Source organism: Mastigoproctus giganteus, chromosome 3 (genome assembly GCF_048544385.1).
Source record: "Mastigoproctus giganteus isolate SK-2022 chromosome 3, ASM4854438v1, whole genome shotgun sequence".
Lineage (NCBI taxonomy): Eukaryota > Metazoa > Arthropoda > Arachnida > Uropygi > Thelyphonidae > Mastigoproctus > Mastigoproctus giganteus.
This window is the reverse complement of record NC_143577.1, coordinates 46,353,999-46,380,176: the sequence shown is the minus strand read 5'-3', so window position 1 is coordinate 46,380,176 and position 26,178 is coordinate 46,353,999. Positions and strand designations below refer to the sequence as shown.

At 35.9% G+C, this 26,178-nt stretch overlaps 1 protein-coding gene across 3 annotated transcripts in view; it reads left to right on the top strand.

Moving 5' to 3' along the window:
• LOC150087931 (uncharacterized) overlaps positions 1–21,869 on the top strand; it is a 110,775-nt gene extending 88,906 nt beyond the window's left edge. For all 3 annotated transcript variants that reach the window (XM_090369272.1, XM_090369271.1, XM_090369270.1), the window contains exons 6-7: positions 7,209–7,364; positions 18,712–21,869. In XM_090369272.1, the coding sequence (XP_090225398.1) occupies positions 7,209–7,364; positions 18,712–18,740 (185 nt within the window). In that variant the 3' untranslated portion in view covers positions 18,741–21,869. The remainder of the gene's footprint in view (positions 1–7,208; positions 7,365–18,711) is intronic.
• The last annotated feature ends 4,309 nt before the right edge of the window (positions 21,870–26,178 follow it).

Below are 26,178 nucleotides of genomic sequence, written 5' to 3'. Positions count from 1 at the left end.
ATAATTTGGAAAAAAAAAAAAAAAAAATTTTGATTTTTTTTAATTGCGTTTGGACCATAACTAAAGCTTTACCTTTTACTAGTATATTGCATTTATTAATAATTTCTTTTCTTAATTTTTTTAATAGTAATTGAAAATTTGCAAATGTTTTTTGGCCCACTAAAAATACTCATTAGTTTTAATGAAAAAATAAAGTTTATTATCCGTCATACGTAAAATTTTCATAAAAATTTTGGCAACAAAAAATACAAACATGAGACAATTAATCTTTTCCAAATTTAAGTTTTGCAGCAACAATTCCATGGAACTCCTTCATTACTCCAACACAGCAAATTAACTAATATATACAAAAAAACACTTGGAATTAACATATTTCAATGAAAATAATTATAATAATAATAATAAATATCTGTTAATTCCGCCTGTGCATGCAACTAATATTATAAAAATGAAACAGTAACATAAAACCATTCATATCCTTTTTTCCACGGTTCTTGTAGTAGTAGTAGTAGTGGCATGTGATGCAAGAAAGCAAGTGTATGAGCTTATGCAGCATCAGCCAAAAAAAAATCACCATTCCCTCCAAATGCCTGTCCAGTTCCTCCTTAAATTTATCTAACCTATCAACTTCCACGACAGATGGAAGTTTGTTCCAACAATTAACCACCCGCTGGCTAAAGGCAAATTTCTGCACTTCTATCTATTCTACTACATCTGTCTTTTCTTGATTTGAATTTATGCCCCCTTAGGTTCGTAATCTGAACAAGTGGAAGGATCCCATCGAATTCAGCGTGCTCAATCCATTCAAGGCCTTATACACCTCAATCAGATCACCACACAGGTGCCTAGTCTCTAGCCACTGCAATTTGCAGAACTTAAGCCTCTCTTGGTAAGAGGATCCCTTCATTCCCCTCACCAATCTTGTTGTCCTTCTCTGTACACGCTCAAGCAAATCGACATCCTTCCTAAAATGAGGCCTCCAGACCTGTACGCAGTACTCAAGGCGTGGCCTGACCATTGCCTTATACAGACGGACAATCACTTCCTTTTCCCTGCTAGCAAAATTCCTATATATCATTGACGAAACCCCATGACCTGCCCTGGCAGCCTCTCTGCATTGCTCAGAAAACTTCATATCTGACTGCACAATTACTCCCAGGTATTTTTCATTTTCTACAACCTTAAGTGTAGTACCACACAGTTGGTACGTTTCTCTGGGGTTACTTCTACCCATATGCAGTACTTTCATTTGTCAAGGTTAAACTTCAGTTGCCACTTCTTAGCCCAACTGCCCAAATTATCTAGATCCTGTTGCAGTAGCACATTGCCATTACTGTCATTAACAACCCTGCCAACCTTTGTATCACCTGCAAACTTCGACACTAAGCCTGATATACCTTCATCAATATCATTGATAAATATACAAAACAACAGAGGACCCAACACCGAACCCTGTGGGACTCCATGAGTACAATGTGTACAGGAAGGATAGACAGGATAGGAAGGAAGGAGGGATTATGCTATTAGTAAAGAAACACAAAATCCAAGGAGGTACAGCCAGTCGACATCGCTGGACAGTGCAGTGCAGTGTCAAGTCAGTTTGGTGTGACATAAGCAATGAAATCAATCAAATCTGAGAAATCAAAATTGAGAGTAGGAGTGTGTTATAGGCCTAAGACTCTGATGAGTAAAATAAAAAAATTGTACAGGAAAATAGAGTGGGCCAGAGAGTCTTATAACGGGGATTTTAATTTCCTGGATATTGACTGGAATTTGTGGGTTGGTCACTCACACACTAGCAAGGCTTTTGTGGATTTATTGGATGATTGTTTTCTACATCAGCATATTCAGGAAGCAACTAGAGGGAGTAATACCCTTGATCTGATTATCAGTAGTGATTCTTCATGCATTAAGAATCCGCAGATAAAGGAACCACCTAGTGGTTCCTTTATCTGCGGTGTGCTGAATCCCACTTCAGCAGACTGTGATCGCACAGTGTGCTGAAGTGGGATTTACTCAAAGAAGTAACTACCATCAAGGGTAAAGGGAAGGGTTTTTGCTTTCGTAAAGGCGACTACGGAGGTCTGAGACAATATTTAAATTCTATACAGTGGGACCAACTGATGATGTTACCAACAGCAAATTCAAAATGGGAAGCATTCAAAGAATTAATCTTGGAAGCTACTAGGCTTTACATTCTAACTAAGAAATATTGTTCAACGTTTAGGCCTAAATGAATGTCAGATAAACTGAGACCTGTGGCAGAGAAGAAAAATGCATGGGATACATATAAATTAATGGGTGACATGGAAGCCTGTGATAGATATAAGCTGGTCTATAACCAAGTCACAAAGGAGGTTAGGCAAGCAAAGGCAGATTATGAGAAATCGTTGACAAAAGATGCAAAGAAAAACAACAAAGAGTTCTTTACCTACGTAAACTCTAGAAGGAAGGAGATGAATCAGATTGGTCCACTGGATATTGATGGTTCAACTGTTGATCATCCTGCTCAGGTGGCTAACAAACTAAATGAGTATTTTGCATTGACATTCACCCACGAGGAGTCATTAAGGGAGGGGAATGCCAGAGGTGAACTAAACTCTGGCAGTGAGCTAGATGATTTTGTAATAACTGAGAAGTAAGTGGAGGAGAAATTGTTGAAGACAAACATAAGAAAGGCACCTGGGGTGGATGGGATCTATCCAGTTATTAAAGGAGGCAGCAAAGGAAGTAAGCAAACCTTAGCCATAATTATGGAAGCTTCCTTGGACTCAGGGGAGGTACTCATGGACTGAAGATGTGCAAATGTGACCCCAATTCACAAAGGAGAATCAAAGGGCAACACAAGTAGTTATAGACCTGTTAGTTTAACTTCTGTTCCTGGGAAATTAATGGAGGCACTGGTTAAAGAAGCACTGCAGGATCATCTAGATAAGACTTCAGTTATAGCTCGGACACAGCATGGTTTTGTTAAGGGGAAGTCTTGTCTGATCAATTTGATTGGATACTATGATGTGGTCACAAAGCAACTGGATGCAGGGAATAACTTTGATATCATATATCTGGGTCTTAGAAAGACTTTTGATACTATTGCATATGGAAGACTGCTGCACAAATTGGAGCAGTGTAGCATTGGAGGCAAATTGCTGCTATGAATAAAGGGATGGTTGAGTGGGAGAAGACAGAGAGTGGTAATCAATGGACACTGCTCTTCGTGAACTAATGTTATTAGTGGAGTCCCTCAGGGTTCAGTGTTGGGTCCATTGTTGTTTTCTGTATTTATAAATGATATTGATGATGGTGTATCAGGCTTAATGTCCAAGTTTGCAGACAGTACGAAGGTTGGCAGAGTTGTTAATGACAGTATGCTGCTGCAACAAGATCTAGAAAAGTTGAACCAATGGGCTGAGAAGTGGCAAATGAAGTTTAACATTGACAAATGTAAAGTACTACATATTGTAAGCAGTGACCCCAAAGTAATGTATCAACTCTGTGGTACTACACTGACAGTATAGAGAATGAAAAGGACCTGGGGGTAATTGTGCAGACAGATATGAAGTTTTGTGAGCAGTGCAGACAGTCTGCAAGAGGAGACCTAGCTCATGGTGTCTTGTTAATGATATACAGGAATTTTTCTAGCAGGGATAAGGAGGTGATTATCCCCTTGTACAGTCAGTCCTCGTATAACACGTGTTTACACTACACGAATATGATCATCCACGATTTATAAATAGGGGAACGATATCTTATATAACGTGAACCGAATTCGCATATGCACGATTCATCTTTGTGTTTACAAGAAATGGCAGTCAAACGCAGAATCACCCCAACTGAACGTATCACGATAGGAATGAAGAGAAGATTCTGAAAATGTATTTGTTTTTTGTATCAGTGAAGGGGAAAAACATTTCACCATAATAACGTAAAACCAACACAATTCCAGCTATCGGTATAATCGCAAATGCAATTAGATCGAGTTTACTACCAGTTTATAACAGATTCCACTAGCAGAAACGCAACTGGAAATTGTTTTTATTGTTTATGGTAGTAACCCCTAGAAATGTGCTTTAGTAAAATGTGAGATGTTAATAGTGTATCTCTGCCTTTACAATATTGCTTATTCAGTTGCTACCCACGCGCAGCTTTGTTTATCTGTATCAGGCGTGCCTCCTCGTTTTGTAATTGTGCTTTATTCCCTAAAAATGAATAAAATACTTAAAAGGTGTAAAAAGGAAGCGTCCTGGTGAAAACACTGCAGATTCAGAGAGAAAAAGGAAAGCAATATCGATAAACAGAGGCGGACTGGGTCAAAAATTCTTACCCGGGAAAATTTATAGTGGCCTCATACTACGGTTTATGGCCAAAATCACACCGGCCTCCGGGATTTCCCCAGTAAGGCTTATGGCCAGTCCGCCTATGTCGATAAAGAAAAAATATGAAATTGTGAAATGCTTTGAGCGAAATGAAAGACCATGTGATATTGCACATACTACAGACTTAAATGAGGCAATGCCGAGAATTACAAAGAATGCAGAGAAAATAAAAACAACTTTCATAGCAGGAACAACTCAAAGTGTAATTAAAATCCATTAGATTAAGACACAAAGAATTGGAATAGATGGAGCGGCTGCCATCTGTTCGGATAGAAAATCAAACAAAAAACAAGTTTGCTTACAATAGAAGCAAAAGCATTAGCAATATTTTATTACGTAATAGTCGTAATAAAATACTTGCGTATTTTACTACGATTATTTATTGTGTTTGGTAATGTTTTGGTTACAAATGTGTGTTCAGTCTTGGGTGGTCGGCACCTAACCCTATTTTTCCCATAGGGTCTGTTGTTTATATTGCACGATTTTGCATTGCACGAGGGTTTCTAGGAACACAACTATTGTGCTATACAAGGATTGACTGTATAAGGCAATGGTCAGGCCACACCTTGAGAACTGCATACAGGTCTGAAGGCCTCATTTTTGGAAGGAATTAGAGTTGCTAGAAGGAGTACAGAGAAGGGCAACAAGATTTGGTGAGGGGAACAAAGGGGTCCTCTTACCAACAAAGGCTTAAGTTCTGCAGATTACAGTGTTTGGAGACTAGGCATCTGCGAGGTGATCTGATTGATGTGTATAAAGCCTTGAATGGTTTTAGCATGCTCAATGCTGATGGGATTCTTCCTCTTGCTCAGAATAATCACCTGAGAGGGCATAAATTCAAATTGAGGAAAGACAGTTGTAGGATAGATGTACGGAAGTTTGCCTTTAGCCAGCGGGTAGTTGATTGGTGGAACAGACTTCCATCTTTTGTTGTGGAAGTTGATAGCCTAAATAAATTTAAGGCTCAGCTGGTCTGGTATTTGGAACGAATGGAGGGGTGAAATCAGAGCGGTTTTTTTTTTTTTTTTTTGGCTGATGCTGCATAAGTTTGCTTTCTTGCATTGTGCGCCTCTGCTAATACTATCACGGTTTGAGAATTGCAGGAAATCTCGCATAACACGGTATTTTTGATCTTTTGTGCTGGGAAAACCCTGCTATTATGTTAGATGTATTTTTCAACGTTTCCATTCCTCTTTGTGAATTCCCGCTGTTGACTCGCTAGTCATTATCACCTTCGTGTAATTTTTCTAAAACACATTACTGGAGGTCACTACCATAAAACAATAAAAACAATTTGCAGTTTCCAGTTTATTGGTCTTTTCTGTTAGTGCAATCAATTATAAAGGGTAGTCAACTCAATCTTACTGCATTTGTGATAGTTCCGATAGCTGGAACTCTGTGGGTTTTCACGTTATTGTGGTGAAATGTGTTTTCCCTTCCATGAAATATTCAACCAAATAAAAAACATAAATTTTTAGAAACTCATTACTTCGTATCTCACTTGTGTGTGCCATGTTCTTTGTTGTTAATTGCTTATCATTTTTACTGTTTTAAATTTTACAACAAAAAAAAATTCAGTGAACAGAAATATCAATTAGTATGTACATATTACAATACATATTAATTAAGCTATATGCATAAGCGTAAATTTATTTTTATTTTGCTAACTGGAAAATATTCTGATTTTCACGCTTTATATCTAAGCGGGGGTCCACTGTATTTTGTTGGGAGATCCCTGGGTTAGGTTCTGTGCTATTGAACTTGTGCTTGTTTGAGACCATAAAAAATTGTGACTTAAAAGCATGCAGATTGTGAATTTGATTGTGACAGAGCGCAGGAGGTACACAAAATCTAGATGTTGCAGAAGAGATTGTGCTTAGCAGCAATGAAGAGGAAGAAAATTAAATGAACGTACATTATCTGACATATAAGTATCACAGTTTGTAAGGTAAGACGTTTGTTCAGTTATTATAACTTTATAAAAATAAAGTTAAAATATTAAGTTTTTACTACTATAAAAATAAAGTTTCTGATAGTTATAAATAAAATGGTGTATTTTTGTTAGCTTTTGGAACGTAACATCCCTTTTTGTACTGGTTCTTAGTCTCCTGTAACATGGTTTTGCATTACACAAGATTTTCTAGAACCAAACTACCATGTTATACGAGGGTTACCTGTATTGAGTTGTATAACAATTTAAGTCACTAAATTTTCTTTACCACGTTGATGAATTACCTGGAGATCAGCATTTAAGGAATTGATGGTGGATATTTGAGGAATCATCAGTAAAACTGTGGATAGGATTTCCAGTCAGTAGAAGGTTATTAATATGCAAGAGGAAAAGAGTGGGAGAAAGATAAGAGTCTGAGAATGCCGGCATTAATGGATTACAACCATGGGTCAGCAGTTTTAAAGTTTTAACAAGCCATTAATATATGCACACGTATTTAAATTAGATAATTTATTTTTAAAGTTAATCAGAATCTATTGTTTTCATATTTTAACTTTTTCCTGGAGAAGTATAACCACAGTCGTTTTTGCATCAATAAAATCAAAATCAACCAGCCATCATCTGGAGTGAACAGCCGGAGAAAAAACTGAATACTCAATTGTAAAAAATAGTCAGAAATCCATAAGATGGATGCTTATTTAGACCATGATCAAAAGCCTTAGAAATGTCAAGAGCAATGCTTGAGTTTCATCAAATTTTTCCAATGTTATCATTTAATGCTAATAATGATAAAATAGTATATACATCTTAATATTTTAAGAATAACATCAAAAAGAACTTCTATTAAACAAATATACATATATGTTTTACTTTCTTTAATTTAGTTTGCCGCTATGATCGACAGTCAGAATGGAGTCCATGTGATCCTGTAACTGGCCAGAAAACCAAAGTTATGCGTCTCCTAAGTAGTATGCCTTCTGAATGTGAAAGCACTAAAGTAGTCACCAAACCCTGTCAAGGGCGTAGAGGAGGAAAGCATAGTAAGTTTATTGAATTAATTTCATTTCTTTTACTGATAGCACCACATATACTGGATCTTACAGTTCAGAAATGTGTATTACCATTTTAGCTTTGGTTGTGGCATAACTAGAAAAATGTCCAACATCATTACACATTTTAATTTTTATAACAAGGCAATCTAGTATGATTTTGTAATTATGTACATCGTGTTTTTTTAATGAAAACCCAAACGAGAGGTATTAGAACCTATAGTACTTAGTACTGTGCATGGGTTGGAGGTTGAGAAGATGAAAGAAGATATTTGTTGAAATTAGACTTGAACTACTGTAGACTGTAATTTTCAGGAAATACATATGAAAGAAGGTTGGTTGTTCCAGAAAATGACAGTTGAATGAATAAACAAGGAAGATGAAAAGTTGGTTCGTGAGTTTGAAGTTGGACAGTAATTGGATGTTGGCTGGTAGCAGCACGTGTTCAGAGAAAGTGGGAATTATAGAAGCCAATTCAGAAGAACAGTGCCCGTGGAAATATCTGTAGAAAAGGCATGCAGCAAAAACAGTACGTCTATGAGACAGAGAGTAGAGAGACTCTGTTAGATAAGAGTCATTAATTAACCTAACTGCCCTCTTCTGATTGGAATCTAGAAGCCTGAGAGAGGTTTTGGGGGCACCACCCTAGCTGTAGGAACAATATTCCATGGTAGGATGGATTTGCAATTTGTACAGAGTGAACAGCTGTTGGAAGAAAAGTAATGCCGAGAGAGAAAGAGAAAACCAAGTTTTTTAGATGCAGAGGAATATTTGTAATGCAGATGCAATATTTGTAATGTGCTTGTGCCAAGAGAGATTAGAAGTCAGAGTTCTCCCCAAAAGAGATATATCAACTTGCCTAGAAATCGGAGTGTCACCAAAGATAAGCATAGGAGCAGAAGAATTCTTTCTGCGAGATATAAGACAAGACTGAGTTTTAGAACGATTGAAATCAACTAAGTTATCTTTGCCCCACTGGAGAATTACCTGGAGATTGGCATTTAAAGAATTGGTAGCGGATATTCGAGAAGTTGAAGCTGATTGAGCAGGGCAAGGTTTCTCAAAATGGAAAGTGGAATGCAATGTGCTATCATTGGCAAAACTATGGATAGGATTGCCAGTCAATGGAAGAAGGTCATTAATATACAAGAGGAAAAGAGTGGGGGGGAAAGAACTGAACCTTGGGGTGACACCAGCATTAGTGGAGAAGCTAGACGTCAGAGAGCCATCTACCATCACCCTCAGTGAGCGATCAGAGAGAAAACTGGATAACCAATTACAAAAGAGAGTAGGCAAACCATAAGATGGAAGCTTGTTTAGAAGACCTTTATGCCAAACATGATCAAAAGCCTTTGAGATGTCGAGAGAAACTGCTTGTGTTTCACCAAACTTTTCCATTGAATTTGACCATAAATGAGTAACATAAGCCAGAATATCACCTGTGGATCGACACTGACGGAATCCATATTCGCGATTGTTGATCAGACAGAAGATTTTTAGGTAGTTTAAGAGTTTGCGGTTCATTGATTTCTCCATTACTTTAGAAAGAGTAGAAGTAATTGTAATGGGACGATAATTGAATGGGTGGGATTTGTCACCCTTTTTAGGAACTGGCTGGATAGGAACAAATTTCCAAGCAGAAGGAAAAACACCTTTGGAAAAGAAAGTGAAAAAAAAAGACAGCAAAGAACAGGAGTAAGTTCAGGAGCACAGGTTTTGAGAACAAGGGGAGAAATACCGTCAGGATCTAGAGCTTTTTAGCATCAAGATCTTTCTGACAGAAGATCTTTCAAAATCTTTCTGACCTTTTGACGGAAGACCACGGGAGGCATTCATTGGAGTGTGTTTGGAATGGTGGGAGGTGTTTTACCAAGGTCATTAATGCATGAGTTGGAAGAAAAATGGGATGCTAGCAGGTCAGCTTTATCCTTGGCTGAAGTGAAAATAGAACCATCTGGTTTTGACAGAGATGGGCAAACGTTGCAGCCGATAGCTTTGGCAAGAGACCAGAATGCTCGGTTAACATTAGTGCAAGAAGCAAGTTTTCTACTCTTAGACTGTTCAAAATCTAGTTTGGACTGATTAATGATGGCTTTCCAATTGTTACGAGCTTTGGTGTAGGCAAAAAATGAAACTGAAGAATTGGAAACAAGCCAATTATGATATGCAACGTTCTTCTCTTGAACAGCCTTAGCACATTTATTGGAAAACCAAGGTTTAGATAAAGGATGAGATTTTAAAGTGGAGTGTGGGATAAAGGATTCCATTCCTGCAAGAATAATTTCACTGACACGATCTGAGCAAACGTTGACATCTGAAGTTTTGAAACAGTAATCCGACCAAGGAAAACAAGAAAAGAAATCTCGCAGGTCATCCCATTTTGCATTCTTGTAATGCCAAACAACACAAGGTTGGGAATAGCCATAAGATAAAGGCTCCATTGGAGAAGAGACAATCACCAAGTTGTGATCTGAAGTGCCTAAAGGACCTATCACTTCGACCTTGTACTTAGAAGGGTTGTTTGTGAGAAAAGGATCAAGTGTGTTGGCTGTATGATTCGGATTGTCCGGTATTCTTGGAGGTAAATGAACAATCTTTGCAAGATCATTAGTAATTGCAAAAGCCTCAGCATCTTGACCAGCTGGGTCGGTGTGACTAGAAAACGGAAGCCAGCTGGAGTTGTGAACATTAAAATCATCAAGGAAAATTACCTCACTGTTAGGAAAGTTGGACTGGAGAAAGTCAAGTTGCAAAGAGAGGAAGTCAAAGAGCTCCAAGTGATTAGTGGAGTTGGGAGAACGGTAGAGACAACAGATGAATTTGACACAATGAGGTAGAGAGATTTTAAGCCAGAGAAGATCAAAGAGAGGAGATTCCAAATTTCCAAGTCTCTGACAGGGAATATCAGAATGGACATATGCACAAGTACCAGCTTTGAGGCGAAAGGAATCATACAACGAATAATTTGGGCATCTGAGATGAGCAGTAGTTGAATCAACCGATAACTGAGATTCTGTCAGAAAAAGTACATGGGGTTTCGCAGACTGCAAGTCGAAAAGGACATCGAGATTAGAATTGAGACCACGTATATTTGTGAAATGAATCAGGAAGTGCTTGGGAGGTTCAGATCTTTTTGCAGATAAGCTTGCTCTATTAGTTTGACAATTCATGGTGTATTCAATAGTAAGAAAAAGTGGGTGGGACATGCAGTATGAAGTAATGAAATTTTTGGATATGGCGTCCACATGGTAAGAATATACCCAGATCCTTGACATAACGTGGCCTCAACAATGCTCCCCGCATACACACTACTCGGACTCCCTCCAGTCACTATCTGGCAGAATAGAGGTAGCAAGATTATACACTAGCTGATCCGGACGCCTCCCAGAGAGTCCAATAGGTTCGGTACGGTGTACTAACTAGCGGCCGGCCTGCGAACACAGTTTTAGAGCTGTACCCTCAGAGTGTAAGGAAGATTGGATCTCGCCATAATGTCCATCATAACCTCAAAAGTCATCAATCGTACTGCATGATGGAAGAGATGGGGAAGGGTTGACCGGAACTTAGCAAGTGTGTGTGCAGGAATGCCCTGTGCCTATGAGATACCTTTGCACAGTCTTATCAACACTTCCCCAAAAAGAATAATAAATAATTATTTTGTTTTATTATATTACATTTCAGAATATTAACAAAAAAAAAAAAGTTTTTTATCAGGGTTGTTTATCATTGTGTTTTTAATAAATTACTGCTGTAAACAAATTTTAATTGATAATATAATGGACTGGTAACTGGATACATATAAAAATGAGACTAATCATAACCTTTTTTTTTTTATTATTTCTAATTTTTATTTATTTTAACTTTTAAAATTTTTAAACTATTAAACTCTATGTGGGGTCCCCCTTCATTAGGTGCCTTTGTGCAGTGCAGAACCTGCATATCCACAGCAGCAGCCCTGTATGTGCAGATTAATGCTAAACAGAGTTGACAGTGGTGGTGCTTCTGAGATCCCTTTCAAAATATAGGAACATAGTTGTGTAAAACTTAGCCAACAGCTGCAATGTAAAGTTTTAACTTTAAAAGAAATAGGTATACTTTTCTAATCCATTAAAAGGGGGGAAGAAAAAAAAAGATTTAATTTTTTTGTAGCAGGTACTCCTTCAGTTACAATTAGTGCATTTGTGGAAATTGGCATGTAGGTAAAAATTGACATCTCAGAATTGTTAACCATACTAACTAGTGTAATACTGCTGGGTTGCAGTTGCATTCTGGATGAGACTATCGTACTCTTTTTTTTTTTTTTTTTTTTGTTTTTTATGATATGCATTTTGGGCTCTAAAGAAATTAAATGAGTTTCACAGTGCTGTGGAGTAATTGTGGGTGAGGCTTAACTATGGTCAATAAAAATATGAAACTTGTTTATCAGTTTGTGCATACTATGTACGATGCCTTTTGCCATTTTAAATGCACTTTCATAGCCTTGAAAATGTGCTGTTTACAAAAATTTGTATTGCAATAGTGACAAATAGCTGGTTCCCCATGTGCAATTAGGATTTCATTAATACATTTTTTTCTATTACATCTACAATAATCACTCTCAGGTGTCCTGTTGTTTATAAAAATTTAGTTGTCTAATAGAGAGAATTGGTATGGTTATTTCTGGTGCAAGGGCTACTTAGGCCATATTGCACCCATAGGTGGAATATACTGCAGAAGAGAATATGCAATAGCTCAGTGGTGCACACTTTAGGAAACCATTGCATAGCTGATTCCTCTTTGTTTTGCCATAAAATACATTTTTTATATATATAAATGCAGTTTATGGCAAAACAGAGGGGAACCAGCTACTGCAATGGTTTCCAAAATGTGGAAATATTCCTCATTATACTGCTGTATAATGAGAAATGGTATATCAAGGCTCACTGTATGTGATTTTTATAATAAATATGTAACTTTTAATATCTTAATTTTGATACTTGTTTTTTGTTTTGTTTTTTTTATAACTGTTAAAGGTGGATTTTTGCACACTGTCATTGTTATTGATTATTAAGTAGTTTCATCTACATTGTATACTATTTTTTAAAGAGAATTTTTTGTAAAAGATAAGGTTACTTTAAATTTGTTGAGTAATGTGACTGTGCTTTGGTAGTCAAGTTGCTTAATTTAGCATGGTACAAAGATTTTGGAATAGCTAATACAGCCCTATGTAATTGAACAGAATTAAAATAAATAAAGCAAAGAACTTTTAAAATATAGTTTATTGCATTTCATGATGACATTGCATAATTTTCCTGCTTCGGAAAATGATATGCATTAATTAATTACCTCTAATTTGGAAGAAAAGTCTAGGAAGTTATCCCAGAGCATTGACCAAAACTGGAAAAACTTTATTGTATTCCATTTTTCAATTTCTAAATGTTGGTCATTTTCTCCTCCTTTGATTTCATTGGCAATTGTATATATATATATATATGTGTGTGTATATATATATATATGTGTGTGTGTGTGTGTGTGTGTGTGTGTGTGTGTGTGTGTGTGTGTGTGTGTGTGTGTGTGTGTGTGTGTGTAAACAGTTTAATCAGCATAAATAAAATCAACATATATACAAGGACCAGTACAAAAGTAATGCCTCCTAATTTTTTGCTTTCAAATATAGTGCCATAGATCATTTATCATTTTCTACAGGTCTCATGAGTGCAGCACACGGATAGTTCAAAATGATGGATGTTACAGATATATGTATCAAGCAGAGTGGTGATTGAATTTCTTACCAGAGAAGAAGTGACGCCTATCAAAATCTATACGCATCTGAAAATGTTTATGGTGACAATACTGTAGATGTGAGTACAGTTAGATGTGGGGAAAGTGACATTGTTGACAAGCCCCTAAGTGGCCTACCAGTAATGTCAGTGACAACAAGAGCCGGATCGATCAAAGACGACTGCCGCATCACAACATGCAAATTGCGTGATGCAGTAAGTATGGGGAAACCTGCTGTGATAACCATCATAAAGGAACTAGGCTACAACAAGGTTTGTGCCCAGTAGGTCCAAAAATGCTGACACATGAGCACAAAGAAGTGCAGAAAGTCATCTGCACGGAACTTCTCCAGCACTACGAGGGTGAAGGAGAGGTTTTTCTTTTGTGCATAGTCACAGGTTCCACTAAAAAACCAGATTCCACTATTATGACCCTGAAACAAAGAGACAGTTGATGGAGTGGCACCATCAAAATTTACCACACAAGAAGTTCAAAAGACAACCTTCTGTCGGTAAAGTCATGGCGACAGTGTTTTGGGACAAAGATGGGATCTTCCTTGTGGACTTCTTGGAGCGTGGCACCACAATCAACTCAGATCAATATGTGGAAACATTGAAAGAATTGAAAGCCCACATCTGTAGATGTGGGCTTTCAATTCTTTCAATGTTTCAACCAGACAAAAACCTTAATGAGATTCGTCTTCTCCATGACAACGCACAACCCCACACCAGTCTGTGCACAATGGAGGCCGTTGCAAAACTGGTGTGCACTGTTCTTCCTCATCCCTCTCATAGCCCAGATCTTTAACCTTTTGAGTATGCACTCTGTGGAACCCATTTTGCAGATGATCACCAGCTCAAGCACAGTGTTCACGAAGCCCTCCAGAGCAAGAGTAAGGTCTTTTACAGGATTGGAGTACAGTGTCTACTCAGAGATGGTGGAAGTGCATAGAAAATGATGGTGACTTTGTAGAAAAATAACAGTGTGATAAATTATTAATGATTAAGGATTAATTGGTGTAAAAGGCATAGTTGTAAGAATTAAATTTTCTGAGGAAAAAAATAGGAGGCAATACTATAGTACCACACCTCGTAGTTGTTGATACCTATCCTGCTGCCCACAATTAAGAACTGAAATTAAGACTATGTATAAATATAGTGCAAGCGCATCGGAAATACATAGCTATATCTGAATAAATCAGAATATTAAGAAAACGGCATCGTTTTAAGTTATATCTCATATTGTGAATACCTTCACAAGTTGCCATGATATTGCACTACTTCGAATAAGTAACGCTTCACCTAAGGAGAAGACTAATGTTACTTATTCTCAGATGGATACCACACCCAGGCGGCACCGTTTCAGGGCTATTTTTTATATGTGTGGGATAATAACTCGACTATCCAGTTGTCCCTATTAGACTTAGAAAAGCAAAAAGGTAGAGGGCAAGTAATAGTAGGAGTGGAAGAGGGACAGTAACTCCTTCAACTCACACCACTCAAAAACTCCTCGAATAGGCAACGCTTCCCCAGTGGAGAAGGCTGTTGTTACCTATTCTTGGAAACTCCGGACATCATCAGGCTCCCCCTGGTGCCGTTTCAGGGCTATTTGGCCCTTATTCGGTGGGTGGGGTGGGTACCCAAGTTTCAGGGCTATTTTGTATATGTGTGGGATAATAACTTGACTATCCACTTGTCCCTATTAGACTTAGAAAAGCAAAAAGGTAGAGGGAAAGTAATAGTAGGAGTGGAAGAGGAAAAGAAACAGTGTAGAAGAATGAAAGGGACAGTAACTCCTTCAACTCACACCACTCAAAAACTCATATAAACTCCTCAAATAGGCAACGCTTCCCCAGTGGAGAAGGCTGTTGTTACCTATTCTTGGAAACTCCGGACATCATCAGGCTCCCCCTGGTGCCGTTTCAGGGCTATTTTGTATATGTGTGGGATAATAACTCAACTATCCACTTGTCCCTATTATACTTAGAAAAGCAAAAAGGTAGAGGGAAAGTAATACTAGGAGTGGAAGAGGAAAAGAAACGGTGTAGAAGAATGAAAGGGACAGTAACTCCTTCAACTCACACCACTCAAAAACTCCTCAAATAGGCAACGCTTCCCTAGTGGAGAAGACTGTTGTTACCTATTCTTGGAAACTCCGGACATCATCAGGCTCCCCTTGGTGCCGTTTCAGGGCTATTTGGCCCTTCTTCAGTGGGTAGGTAGGTACCCGAGTAATGCAATGATGGCAAAACAGTTATGAAGTATAACTCCACAATATGAGAAATGCCTGATGGTGTATCATGTATTTAGACTCTAAAGCATTTAGGGCATAAGCCTCAAGCTATGGGAGTGTCAGGACTATGTATAAATATAGTGCAAGTGCATTGGAAATACATAGCTATATCTGAATAAATCAGAATATTAATAAAACGGCATCGTTTTAAGTTATATCTCATATTGTGAATACCTTCACGAGTTGCCATGATATTGCACTACTTCGAATAAGTAACGCTTCACCTAAGGAGAAGACTAATGTTACTTATTCTCAGATGGATACCACCACCATTATTAATATTCTGATTTATTCAGATATAGCTATGTATTTCCAATGCACTTGCACTATATTTATACATAGTCCTGACTCTCCCATAGCTTGAGGCTTATGCCCTAAATGCTTTAGAGTCTAAATACATGATACACCATCAGGCATCTCTCATATTGTGGAGTTATACTTCATAACTGTTTTTCCATCATTGCATCACTCGGGTACCTACCCACCCATCGAAGAAGGGCCAAATAGCCCTGAAACGGCACCAGGGGAAGCCTGATAATATCCGGAGTTTCCTCGAATAGGTAACAACAGTCTTCTCCACTGGGGAAGTGTTGCCTATTCGAGGAATATATGAGCTTTGAGTGTGAGTTGAAGGAGTAACTGTCCCTTTCTTCCTTCTATGGCATTTCCTTTCTCTACCTCTCCGACCATCACCTTCCTTCTTTATTGCTTTTCATAGTCTAATAGGGATAGTATGAGGATAACCGAGAACTATTATCCCATACCATATTTCAAAACGGTGCTGTCTGGGTGGTGGTATCCATCTGAGAATAAGTAACATTAGTCTTCTCCTTAGGTGAAGCGTTACTTATTCGAAGTAGCGCAATATCATGGCAACTCGTGAAGGTATTCACAATATGAGATATAACTTAAAACGATGCCGTTTTATTAATATTCTGATTTATTCAGATATAGCTATGTATTTCCGATGCACTTGCGCTATATTTATACGTAGTCCTGACTCTCCCATAGCTTGAGGCTTATACCCTAAATGCTTTAGAGTCTGAACCGAAATTAATTAAAATTATTAATATTTTGCATTCCTCCACTTGAACGTATCCCCCCCCCCCACACACACACACATAAACCACTTGAAATTTAGTAATTTTTATATATAGCCTAGATTATTTTTTTTTTATAGTAGGTGGTATTTTGGCTACACGCACACACACATAGAAATTTATTTTTATCTATTAGTTGATAGCGGGAAATTTCATATTACTGTTTATTTAGATTGTTGCTTCTTGAACAAAGGGTTTCTATAAAATTTTGCTTTCTGTTAAAGAAATCAAACTATAAAAATGACAGAAACATATACTCTGAAAGAACTTTTTCAGTAGGCACATATAGATATAAGTGCTTCAAAGATAAATATGAACTCATTGAGGAACATTCAAGGTGTGGCAAACCTTGCACACCAACAGAGATAAACTTTGAGTTAGATACATTATTTGTGCCAATTTTCAAATAAGAATTGCAAACTGTGTTGTGTGAAGGCAAAGTTTATTATTCACAGAGCAATTATCACACTTTGCACTAACTAGGCAGTCCAAATCCTGATAGCTGAAACATGAAATTGCAAGAAAGTTCTCCAACGTCATAAATTAATTTAAAAAGTAAAAGATGACATATAAAATAAACAGTATACAGAAGTATACACCAAAAATTTTGGGTTACTTAAGAATTGATAATGCAAATTAGAATGTTGCTAATATATAAACAAATATTTTTGAGCATTAGTGTGGATATCCCCCCCCCACCACCAGTTCCATATGAAAAGATGTTTATTAACTGGACATTTGTAACTAAAGGACCAAGTGTACCTACATTGCTGCCTATCTCTGCAATACCTTGGGGAGGAAAGTTTTTTTGAAACTAAAACTTATAAAAACTTACTTGTAATCAATTATACTGTTTTGTCAAGTAATAAGGATGCTGTTTTATTATTTGAAACTGGCATTACTATTTTCAGATAACAAAATAGCAATTGGTCCTAGGGTGAAATTACAGTGATTTTTGCATTAACTAAATAAAGCTTCCAATATTTGTTTATAAGGTATTAGCATAGAATAACAATTATGCAGATTTTTACACTTACCAGTATTAAGTTTGTTTTTTTTTTATTTTATTTTATTTTTTTTTTTGGAATTATTAAAACATTATCCTATCTTTGTCTGCTCCTAAAAATTCTGTTTTCACTCGTTCCAAACAAAATAAAAATAAAAAAAATGTGTGGAAAAAAAAAATAGTCCCCCATTGCAAATGATAGTTATTGGAGAGGAGCGGCCAATTGAATTTAACATAAACTATAATATCCACAAGAGGGTGCCCTTACTGTCAGCATGTTGCCACCAACACTACAGTGTAAGACAATTAGCTGTCAAAAAGCTTGTACCACATATCATTGAAGCCATCATTATGACTTGCCATGCAGCCAGTCTGCATCCATTCATTCCAAGTATCTCAATCATTCCTTTTGATCTGCCATTTCAGTTTAGTATTAGCAAAGGCACCCATCCATTTCCCCTAAAAAGTTTGTTCCAGCAAACAACTACCTGCGGGCTAAAGGCAAATTTCTGAACATCTATTCTACAACTGTCTTTCCTCAATTTGAATTTATGCTCCCTCAGGTTCGTAATCTGAGCACGGAGAAGAATCTCATCAGCATTGAGCCTGCTCAAACCATTCAAGGCCTTATACACCTCAGTCAGATCACCTCACAGGTGCCTAGTCTCCAGATGCTACAATTTGCAGAACTTAAGCCTTTGTTGATAAGAGGACCCCCTCGTTCCCCTCACCAAATCTTGTTGTCCTCCTCTGTACTCGTTCTAGCAACTACTTCCTTCCAAAAATGAGGCCTCCAGACCTGTATGCAGTACTCAAGGTGTGGCCTGACCATTGCCTTATACAAAGGGATAATCACCTCCTTTTCCCTACTGGCAAAATTCCTGTATATCATTGAAAAGGCCCCATGACCTGCTCTCTGGCAATCTGTCTGCACTACTCAGAAAACTTCATATCTGACTGCACAATTACTCCTTTAAGTGGCTCCAGTTGCTCATTTGCCAAGTTTTTCAATGCATGCCAGAAAGGCACAGTAACAAGCATTCATTTTTTTCATATTCAGTTTTTATGCTATATGAAAAAAAAATGTAAGTAATGAATTTACTGTTTATAAACAAAATTGCTTCCAGCTTGTGTGTTTGTATAATGTTTTTTCTTTTTTTTCTTTTCTTTTTTAATTTAGATGATGATGATGACTATGAAGATAAGTGAGAAATTGATTGTGGTGTTTGTTCTAGAAAAGATACTTCTTCGTGAACTAGAATTCAAACAATTCTATGTATGCTGAACATTGTGTAGTATTAATTCTGAAAAATTTCTGAAGTGAGCTGTTACAAGTATACAAATGATAGCATAGATGTCTTCCACATCATCTAAAATGTAAAATCTGATTTCTTCCTAAGTGAATCATGGTACTCTTGTTACTTTTTTTTTTTTTTCCTTTTTTTTTAAATTTAGTTATGTGAAAGGTAATTTTTTTTGTCATCCATGATTCTAGCAGCTTTATTAATATTAATCATCCCTGAATATTTTTATAATGATATGATGGTAATTTCTTTTGACTTATTTTTTGATTAACTTGTTGAATATTTAATGAGAATTTGTTTTTATGTTTATTATTTTTTTCACCTCTTTTGTATTTTTCATCATTGCATAACTGGTTGTTTTGACCAGTATGTGCCAAAATTTTGACATTCATTAAGGAAAGGGCATTGGGAGGTGTTTCATTTATTATTATTGTTTTTTTTTTTTATATATATATATATACTGTAGTTGCAATTATACATTTAGATGTGTTGTAAGGTAATTTACCCATTGGTATTTGTTTGCTTTTATAATTTTAAATTTTGTTTCACATTTGTTTTAGAAACAAAACTGAACAGGTAACCTGTCAGGTTTATTTTTTCATCTTCAAAGTATTTTACTTAATATATTCTACACTAAAACCATATAACATTTGATAGTAATACTCATCATATTTGAAGCCACTGCAATCGAAATTCAGAATTCTAATTAATAAAATGACATCGTAACTAATTAAAATGTTATTTATAGAAAATAAATTTTATTTAGGGTTTCTTTTAATTAACACAGACTTTTTTGTTATATTATGCATAATTATTTATTATTTGTATGGAAAAATAGTATTAGTATTTTGTATGTTCAGTTGATCTCAGAGGATATAAGTGTAAATCATTTATAATTATGCATATTGTTATTTGAATAGGTGGGATGAAATTTTCCTTATATTTGCTTAAATTTGTTGAAAAATCTTGATGTTATATATTTACCATCAAAAGAAGGTAATGTTCTTGAGATGATATTTAATAATTGTTGAAATCATACTATTACCAAAATTGGCTGTTCTAGTTAATTTTAATACCTCCATCTGTTAAACCAATCTGAGAGGGAGGCATAGCAGTATAGCATTTGATATGCCCCTTTTTGTTTGTAAAGTATTCTGACAGTAATTAATTCTTTAAAACTGCTGTAAAATGATTGTTTCTAGTGAGAAAATACATAAATTTGTAGCAGTCCTACTGAAATTTAATGTTGTTTATAATCAGACATATGTTTATATTTTTTACCCTGTAGGGTTGGTTTTACTTGTATATATTTAATCCTTGAGAATGGAAATTTTAGAAGTGATCTCAGAGTATCTTGGTTTTCCTACTTAAATAATTTTTATAATAGTGGTACATTTAATTTGTTTTTATTTCAATCAAAATCATAAAAGCATTAAAAATGTGTGATAATTCATTTTTATAAACAGCCTTTTTGTTACTGTTGCATTAGAGATACTGTAAGTTAAAGGAAAGTAATATTTTCAGTGTTATACTCAAAGCATATTACTAGTTTAGAAAAATAATGAGTACTATACTATATCAGTTATCTTAATAGATATTCTTTCTCCATACCTTGAATTATTGATTCCTGTTTTATAAGTATAAATGAATTTGCCCTTAGAATTGTCACCAACATTACAAAAGGTATGCTTTCAGCTTTTTATATCTATCTTATTTTATTTACTTTAAAAGCAAATCAGCATCCATTGTGACTGTTTTTAATCTGTAACTAAATGCTGCATAGGGTATAGATATTCTTTTGACAGCATTGCATAGATTAGATGTTTCAGCACAAATTTTGATTTCTTTAAAATTCCATTCTCCCCTGCCCCATATACATGTCTATAATATTATTGTCAGATCTGAGAAAACAAGAAGCATATTCCCATTATGGAAAATGAAGGAGAGAGATTTTTTACATATATAATACTGTTGTGTCACTTGAGGTAGTGGATATACCTTTAGTGATCAGCATATTTACACAATCAAGATAATCTTTTAAAATATAGTGATGCTATAGAGGCGGCCCTGGTGTTGTTCGGTATATGAAAGGATAAGAAGAAAAGCATTGATTATCAAGAAGTTTTTTATACTAGGTAATGCAATTATATAACTCTCATAGGACAACAAAGCTCCCTCTTCCTTGGAACCATCTTCCAATAAGCATGATTTATTATACTCATATTAAAATAAGAGTATGCTTAACATAAGCAAAGAAGAAAATTACTGTGTCAAATTCACTAACAAAATAGAATCAGTTAAGCTTTCATTTTTCCACACATACTGAATTTTATTCTAATGCTCATAAAGAGAAAACAATGTAGATGTTGACACGTTTTCATGGATTATTAATTTTTGTAAGTTACCTTTGTTGAATTTAAATCCATTATGAAAAACTGCCTTCCCTCTCATACTTGTGCATCACTTTGAGCATTATGTAAAAGGGAGAAATTCTAACAGCATTTAGAAATGTAGTTTAGTTTACTTGAAATACATTGACCAAAGTTTATGTATTGACTAACTTTATGTGCATGTGTATGGTTGTTATTTGCAGATATCATTTCTTAGTGAAGTATTAATATCTTCTACAGATGTGAAGTCCTTTATGTGTTGACAATAACAGTTACAATGTGTTGTGATGGTGTTACTTTGTTGTTCTGGGTAGAAGCAGTTTATTCATCACTTTCACAAGTATAATCAATCAGGGATGCTCCAGTGCAATGTGCATCTTGGTCTGTCTTAGCCTATTCTGGCAGAGATTAATAATCATAATTGTATTTTAGAAAGGTTATTCACAAAATCTCTTGGTACTCTTATTTGTAGAAACATGTCACACAGTTACTAGACTTAAGCCATCTGTTCCTAATTTAACAACGAAAATAAAAGAATGTAAGACATTTTTTGAGCAGAAAAGTATGAAGAGATTAAGTGGCATCGCAGAAAACTGGTTAGCCCTATGTTTTGTTTTCCTTGAATAAAAATGTTTGGGCAATTATTGCTTCAGTGACTGAAATACTCCACAAGGTTTCAAAGACTTAAATGTTCACCTAACTTTAGTTTTCTTTTATTGGATCAAATAAAACCTTTATACAGAATGCCTAAAAAATTACAAGATTTTTAAAAATAAATTTATTAGTATTACTCCTACCCAGCCCCCAGAGAATAATTTAAATGCTTTCATTAACTGAAATATTGTCCATTTCATACATTTACATTTGGGATTAAACTTCAATGTTAAGAAAAAATCCTGTTTTGTAATCCATTATAAGTAACTTTGGACATTAGCAGCTTGTTTGGCAAAGGTTAAGAAAGAATCTATTGGTAGCCTGTCTGGTTACACACTCATTGATCTGAATCACCCTCCTGTCAATCAATATATAAAGGATTCCATGTTTGCAATAGTGATCCTAGTAACTGCTTCAATACCTGCCTTGGCAAGTCTGCACATCAGCAGCAGCAACATCGTTTTATGTGCATTTCTCCATTGTAGGCTTCTTGTTTCCATATAATTACTGTACTAACCACCTACTTTTGCAAATTTCTCCAAATTAAGAATGAAACATTTGTGTACAAGTAGGAATAAAATGGCAGAAGCAGTGCACAGGAGCAAAGTTTATGGAGTACTACCTCCATAATAATAATTAAAAATTAATTAAAATGTCTGCTTAGTTTTATATTTTATCTGCTTCCAAATATTTACTTAAACCTTTTTAAAATATATAGAAGCTCACCGATTCTACACAGCTAGATGGTTACTTGTTCCAATAGTTGCCTACTCTTTTTGATTAAAGGCAAATTTTCTTATATCCAGTCTATATTTAAAAATAATGGGCATACCTTTTTATCATTTCAGTTTGTCCCAATTGTACCATAACGTCTCACTGTTTGTGTCATCCCATAAAATATTCTCCCATCATTAAGTTTGCTTGATCCTTTTGAATGCCTTAAACATAGTCAATCACATCCCCATGCAGGCATCTGAGTTCTAAACTTTGGGTTAGAGAAATTGACTAAATTATTAAATGGGAGAATAAGTTCTAGATGCAAGTTAATGCACAAGTCTGAATTTTATGATGTAAATGTGCTCCCAGTTCTGCCATTGACAGCAGTGTGCAAATTGCAGAACAGTTGCCAGTAGCTGAAATGACTAAGCTATCAAAGGGAATATTTATATGAATGAAATTTTATGCAAAACAAAAAAAGGAGCTCCAGCAACAAAGTTAGGTTTGTTTTGGTAATTTACACATTCATTGGAAATTATTTTCATTGTTAATTAATGGTAATGCATTCAGATCTGCAGTATAAAATCTCATGTCATATTACACCCAATAAGATTATCCATCCTGCTAATTTCACTGACAGATGGGAGCAAGGCCCATTTCAGAGGAACAAATTTTTATAGGAAGACATTTCCTTTAGCAAGGTAATAAAATCATAAGATAGAAATATACTGAAATGAATGGTTTTCACAAGGTGATATACAGTTAAAATATTGTATGGTGTTTAGATTTCAGCCACGTGCTTCTCTAGAAGTCAGGTTGAAAATTCTCGTAGGAATGTCAGAAGTCACTGACATGATAACTTTCCATATGGACCTGATCAAAATTAAGCAGGTCACACATGTATTTTGATCCCCCACTTAAAAGTAAAAAAACAGGATATACGTATATATTTGTATAGAGAATGCTAAGGGGGGGGGGTCACATACAGCTATGGGAGGTAAACAGGTAGACATTGGATTAGTATAGTTCCGAAATTTAGCAGTGGGTTAAGCAATTGAATTTTCTAATGGATATAGATACTCTTTTAGGAAAACTAGAAATACTGATTATGGGAGGCTTCACCAAGGTGATTTTGGTGTCAGAGGATAGTGTAGCATAAGTAGTTATATATAAAGGGGATCTGTAAATGTATGTGCAGGGGTTAAAAAATTCGGGGAGATACAGGAGTGTAGGTGTATAGAAAAATTTACACATGTTTAGTGGTTATTTTATCTGCAATTTCCTAATGTACAAGGAGTGGTTGCTGATAAACAGATCAAGGGTATTCCTTTCTCTTGTGCCTCTCTGACATGCTTGTGTAGAAAATAGTTATCCAATAATTCCAGAAAAGTTTTGCTACCGTGACTGACCAACCTCCAGATTCCAGTAAATATCTGGAAAGTTAAAATCCCCTATGTAAGATAATCTGATTTATAGGCTCACTCTGTTTTAAATGTTCATTATCACATGCATTTGGCCAATAACATCCTCCTATTTTCTCTCCTTGTCATACATCCTTAGAATACTTAGAATCTCTCCTTAGAATACATCCCACGGGCTTTGTATAGCCCGTGGGATGTATTCTAAAGTCGGTCTAGTAGATAAATCAAGCTCAACTGATGATTAATTTCTTTGCACTCGATATAAGGAGTGTACCGATATGAAATTAAAACTTGGTGCATTACTAGAATTTGAATCACTGAAGAAATGGGTGCTTGCCCTAGAAACAAATGTAATTGGGAGCTCATCAGGGAACAGAATAGTCAAGTGTATACTGCTCTAGTTGAAGAAGATTTACTTTTATTGGAAGATTCTAATGTCAGGGAAAGGATAACATTTTTTGTAATAAAGACAGATTTAATATTGTTATTCCCCATTTGAACTATAGTTCATGCAGGGACTAAAGATATTAAACGAACACGACCTGAAGGTTTTTTAGTTAAATATAGGACATTCTGAAAAAAATACAGCAAGTTAGATCAGCATGTGTATGAGCCTGCAATTTATAATCCACAATACAGCTTTGTGGATTAACTCAAGGATTGAGTGTCTGCAAGGCTCTAGGTGGGAAATTTTTATCAGCATACACTGCACTTGTAGGTAGAAGGAATCTACTTTGTAGGGATGGTATTCTTTTGAACAAAAGTGGTGTAAGGATTTTTGTCAGTATAATTGGGGATACCGTTAAGAGTCCAGAGAGTTGGAGTGACCTAGAGACGAGTGTGACGAGAATCTGTATATGCAGATGGCATGGGCAAGCAGATGTAATGTTTTATTATGAATCCTCAATATGTCTCTAATTGACTGGAATAAGTGGGACAGAAATTCACTACGAGGAACGAAATGTTTAAATAAACTAATTATTTGTATCAGCATGTTAGGAAAAAACTAGGGGTAAGAATATTCTCGACCTCATCATTATGCACAAATTGGATGTCATCACAAGGCTTAAAGTGCAATTTGTGATCATGCAATCGTCAGTTGGAAGATTTATAGTTAAATGTAAAGGGCACTGTGACAGTTTAAGGTGTTACATGCATTTATTAATTGGGTGAAATTTCAAAGGGAGGAAATAAATTAGAATTGCGGAATACCTTTAAAGCGATAATCACAGAAGCCATGAATGCACATATACCATTATTAAGAAAATATAGCAAACACGATGTCAAGATGGATGAATATGGAGCTAAAGTGTGTTAGAGCAGAGAAAGATAGCATGGGAATGCTACAGAACGTTGAAAAGTCCTGAAACTTATAATAGCTCAAGTTGATCTGTAATAGTACTACAGATAAAAGTTAGGAAGGCGAAGGCTGAGTATGAGAAAGGTCTAGCTAAGGAGAACAAAGAATGGAAAGAAAGTAAACAGAAAGACAGACCAGGGGCAAGTATTTTTCAAGTATGTGAGTACAAATAAGAAAACAAACCAGATAGGACAATTGTATACAGGGTGTGAGAGAGTCTTATATAACTCAGTTGATATTGCTGATGAACAAGTAGTTAACGAAAGACCCTTCATGCTGAGAAGTGATACGAGTGAGGCTGATCCGCTTGAAATTACAGATGCTGTTTATTGGAAAAATTGTCGAGAATAAAGGCAAGTAAGACTTCTGGAGTTGATGGCATATACCCAGTAATTTTGATGGAGGCAGCCAGAGAGTATTGAAACCATTGAGGTTAATTATTAAGGCATCATTGGACTCGGGAGAGAGATCCTTTTGGACTGGAGAAGTGCCAACATATAGCCAATACATGAAGGCGGTTCTAAGAATGAAGTTGGTAACTACAGACAGGTTAGTCTGACTTCAGTTGTAGGGAAAATCTTAAAGGCAATGATTAAGAATGCAATCCAGGGACATTCAGGTGGAAATGGCATTCTGAAGGACATACATAGTTTTGTCATGAACTAAGCTGGTAAGCTATTTTTATACAGTTGAGCTGGGTGTAGGGAACAATTTTGACATAGTTTATTTGGATTTTTGCAAAACATTTGACTGTCCCTCATGAGAGGTTACTGTAAAGACAGAACATGTAGAACATGTAAT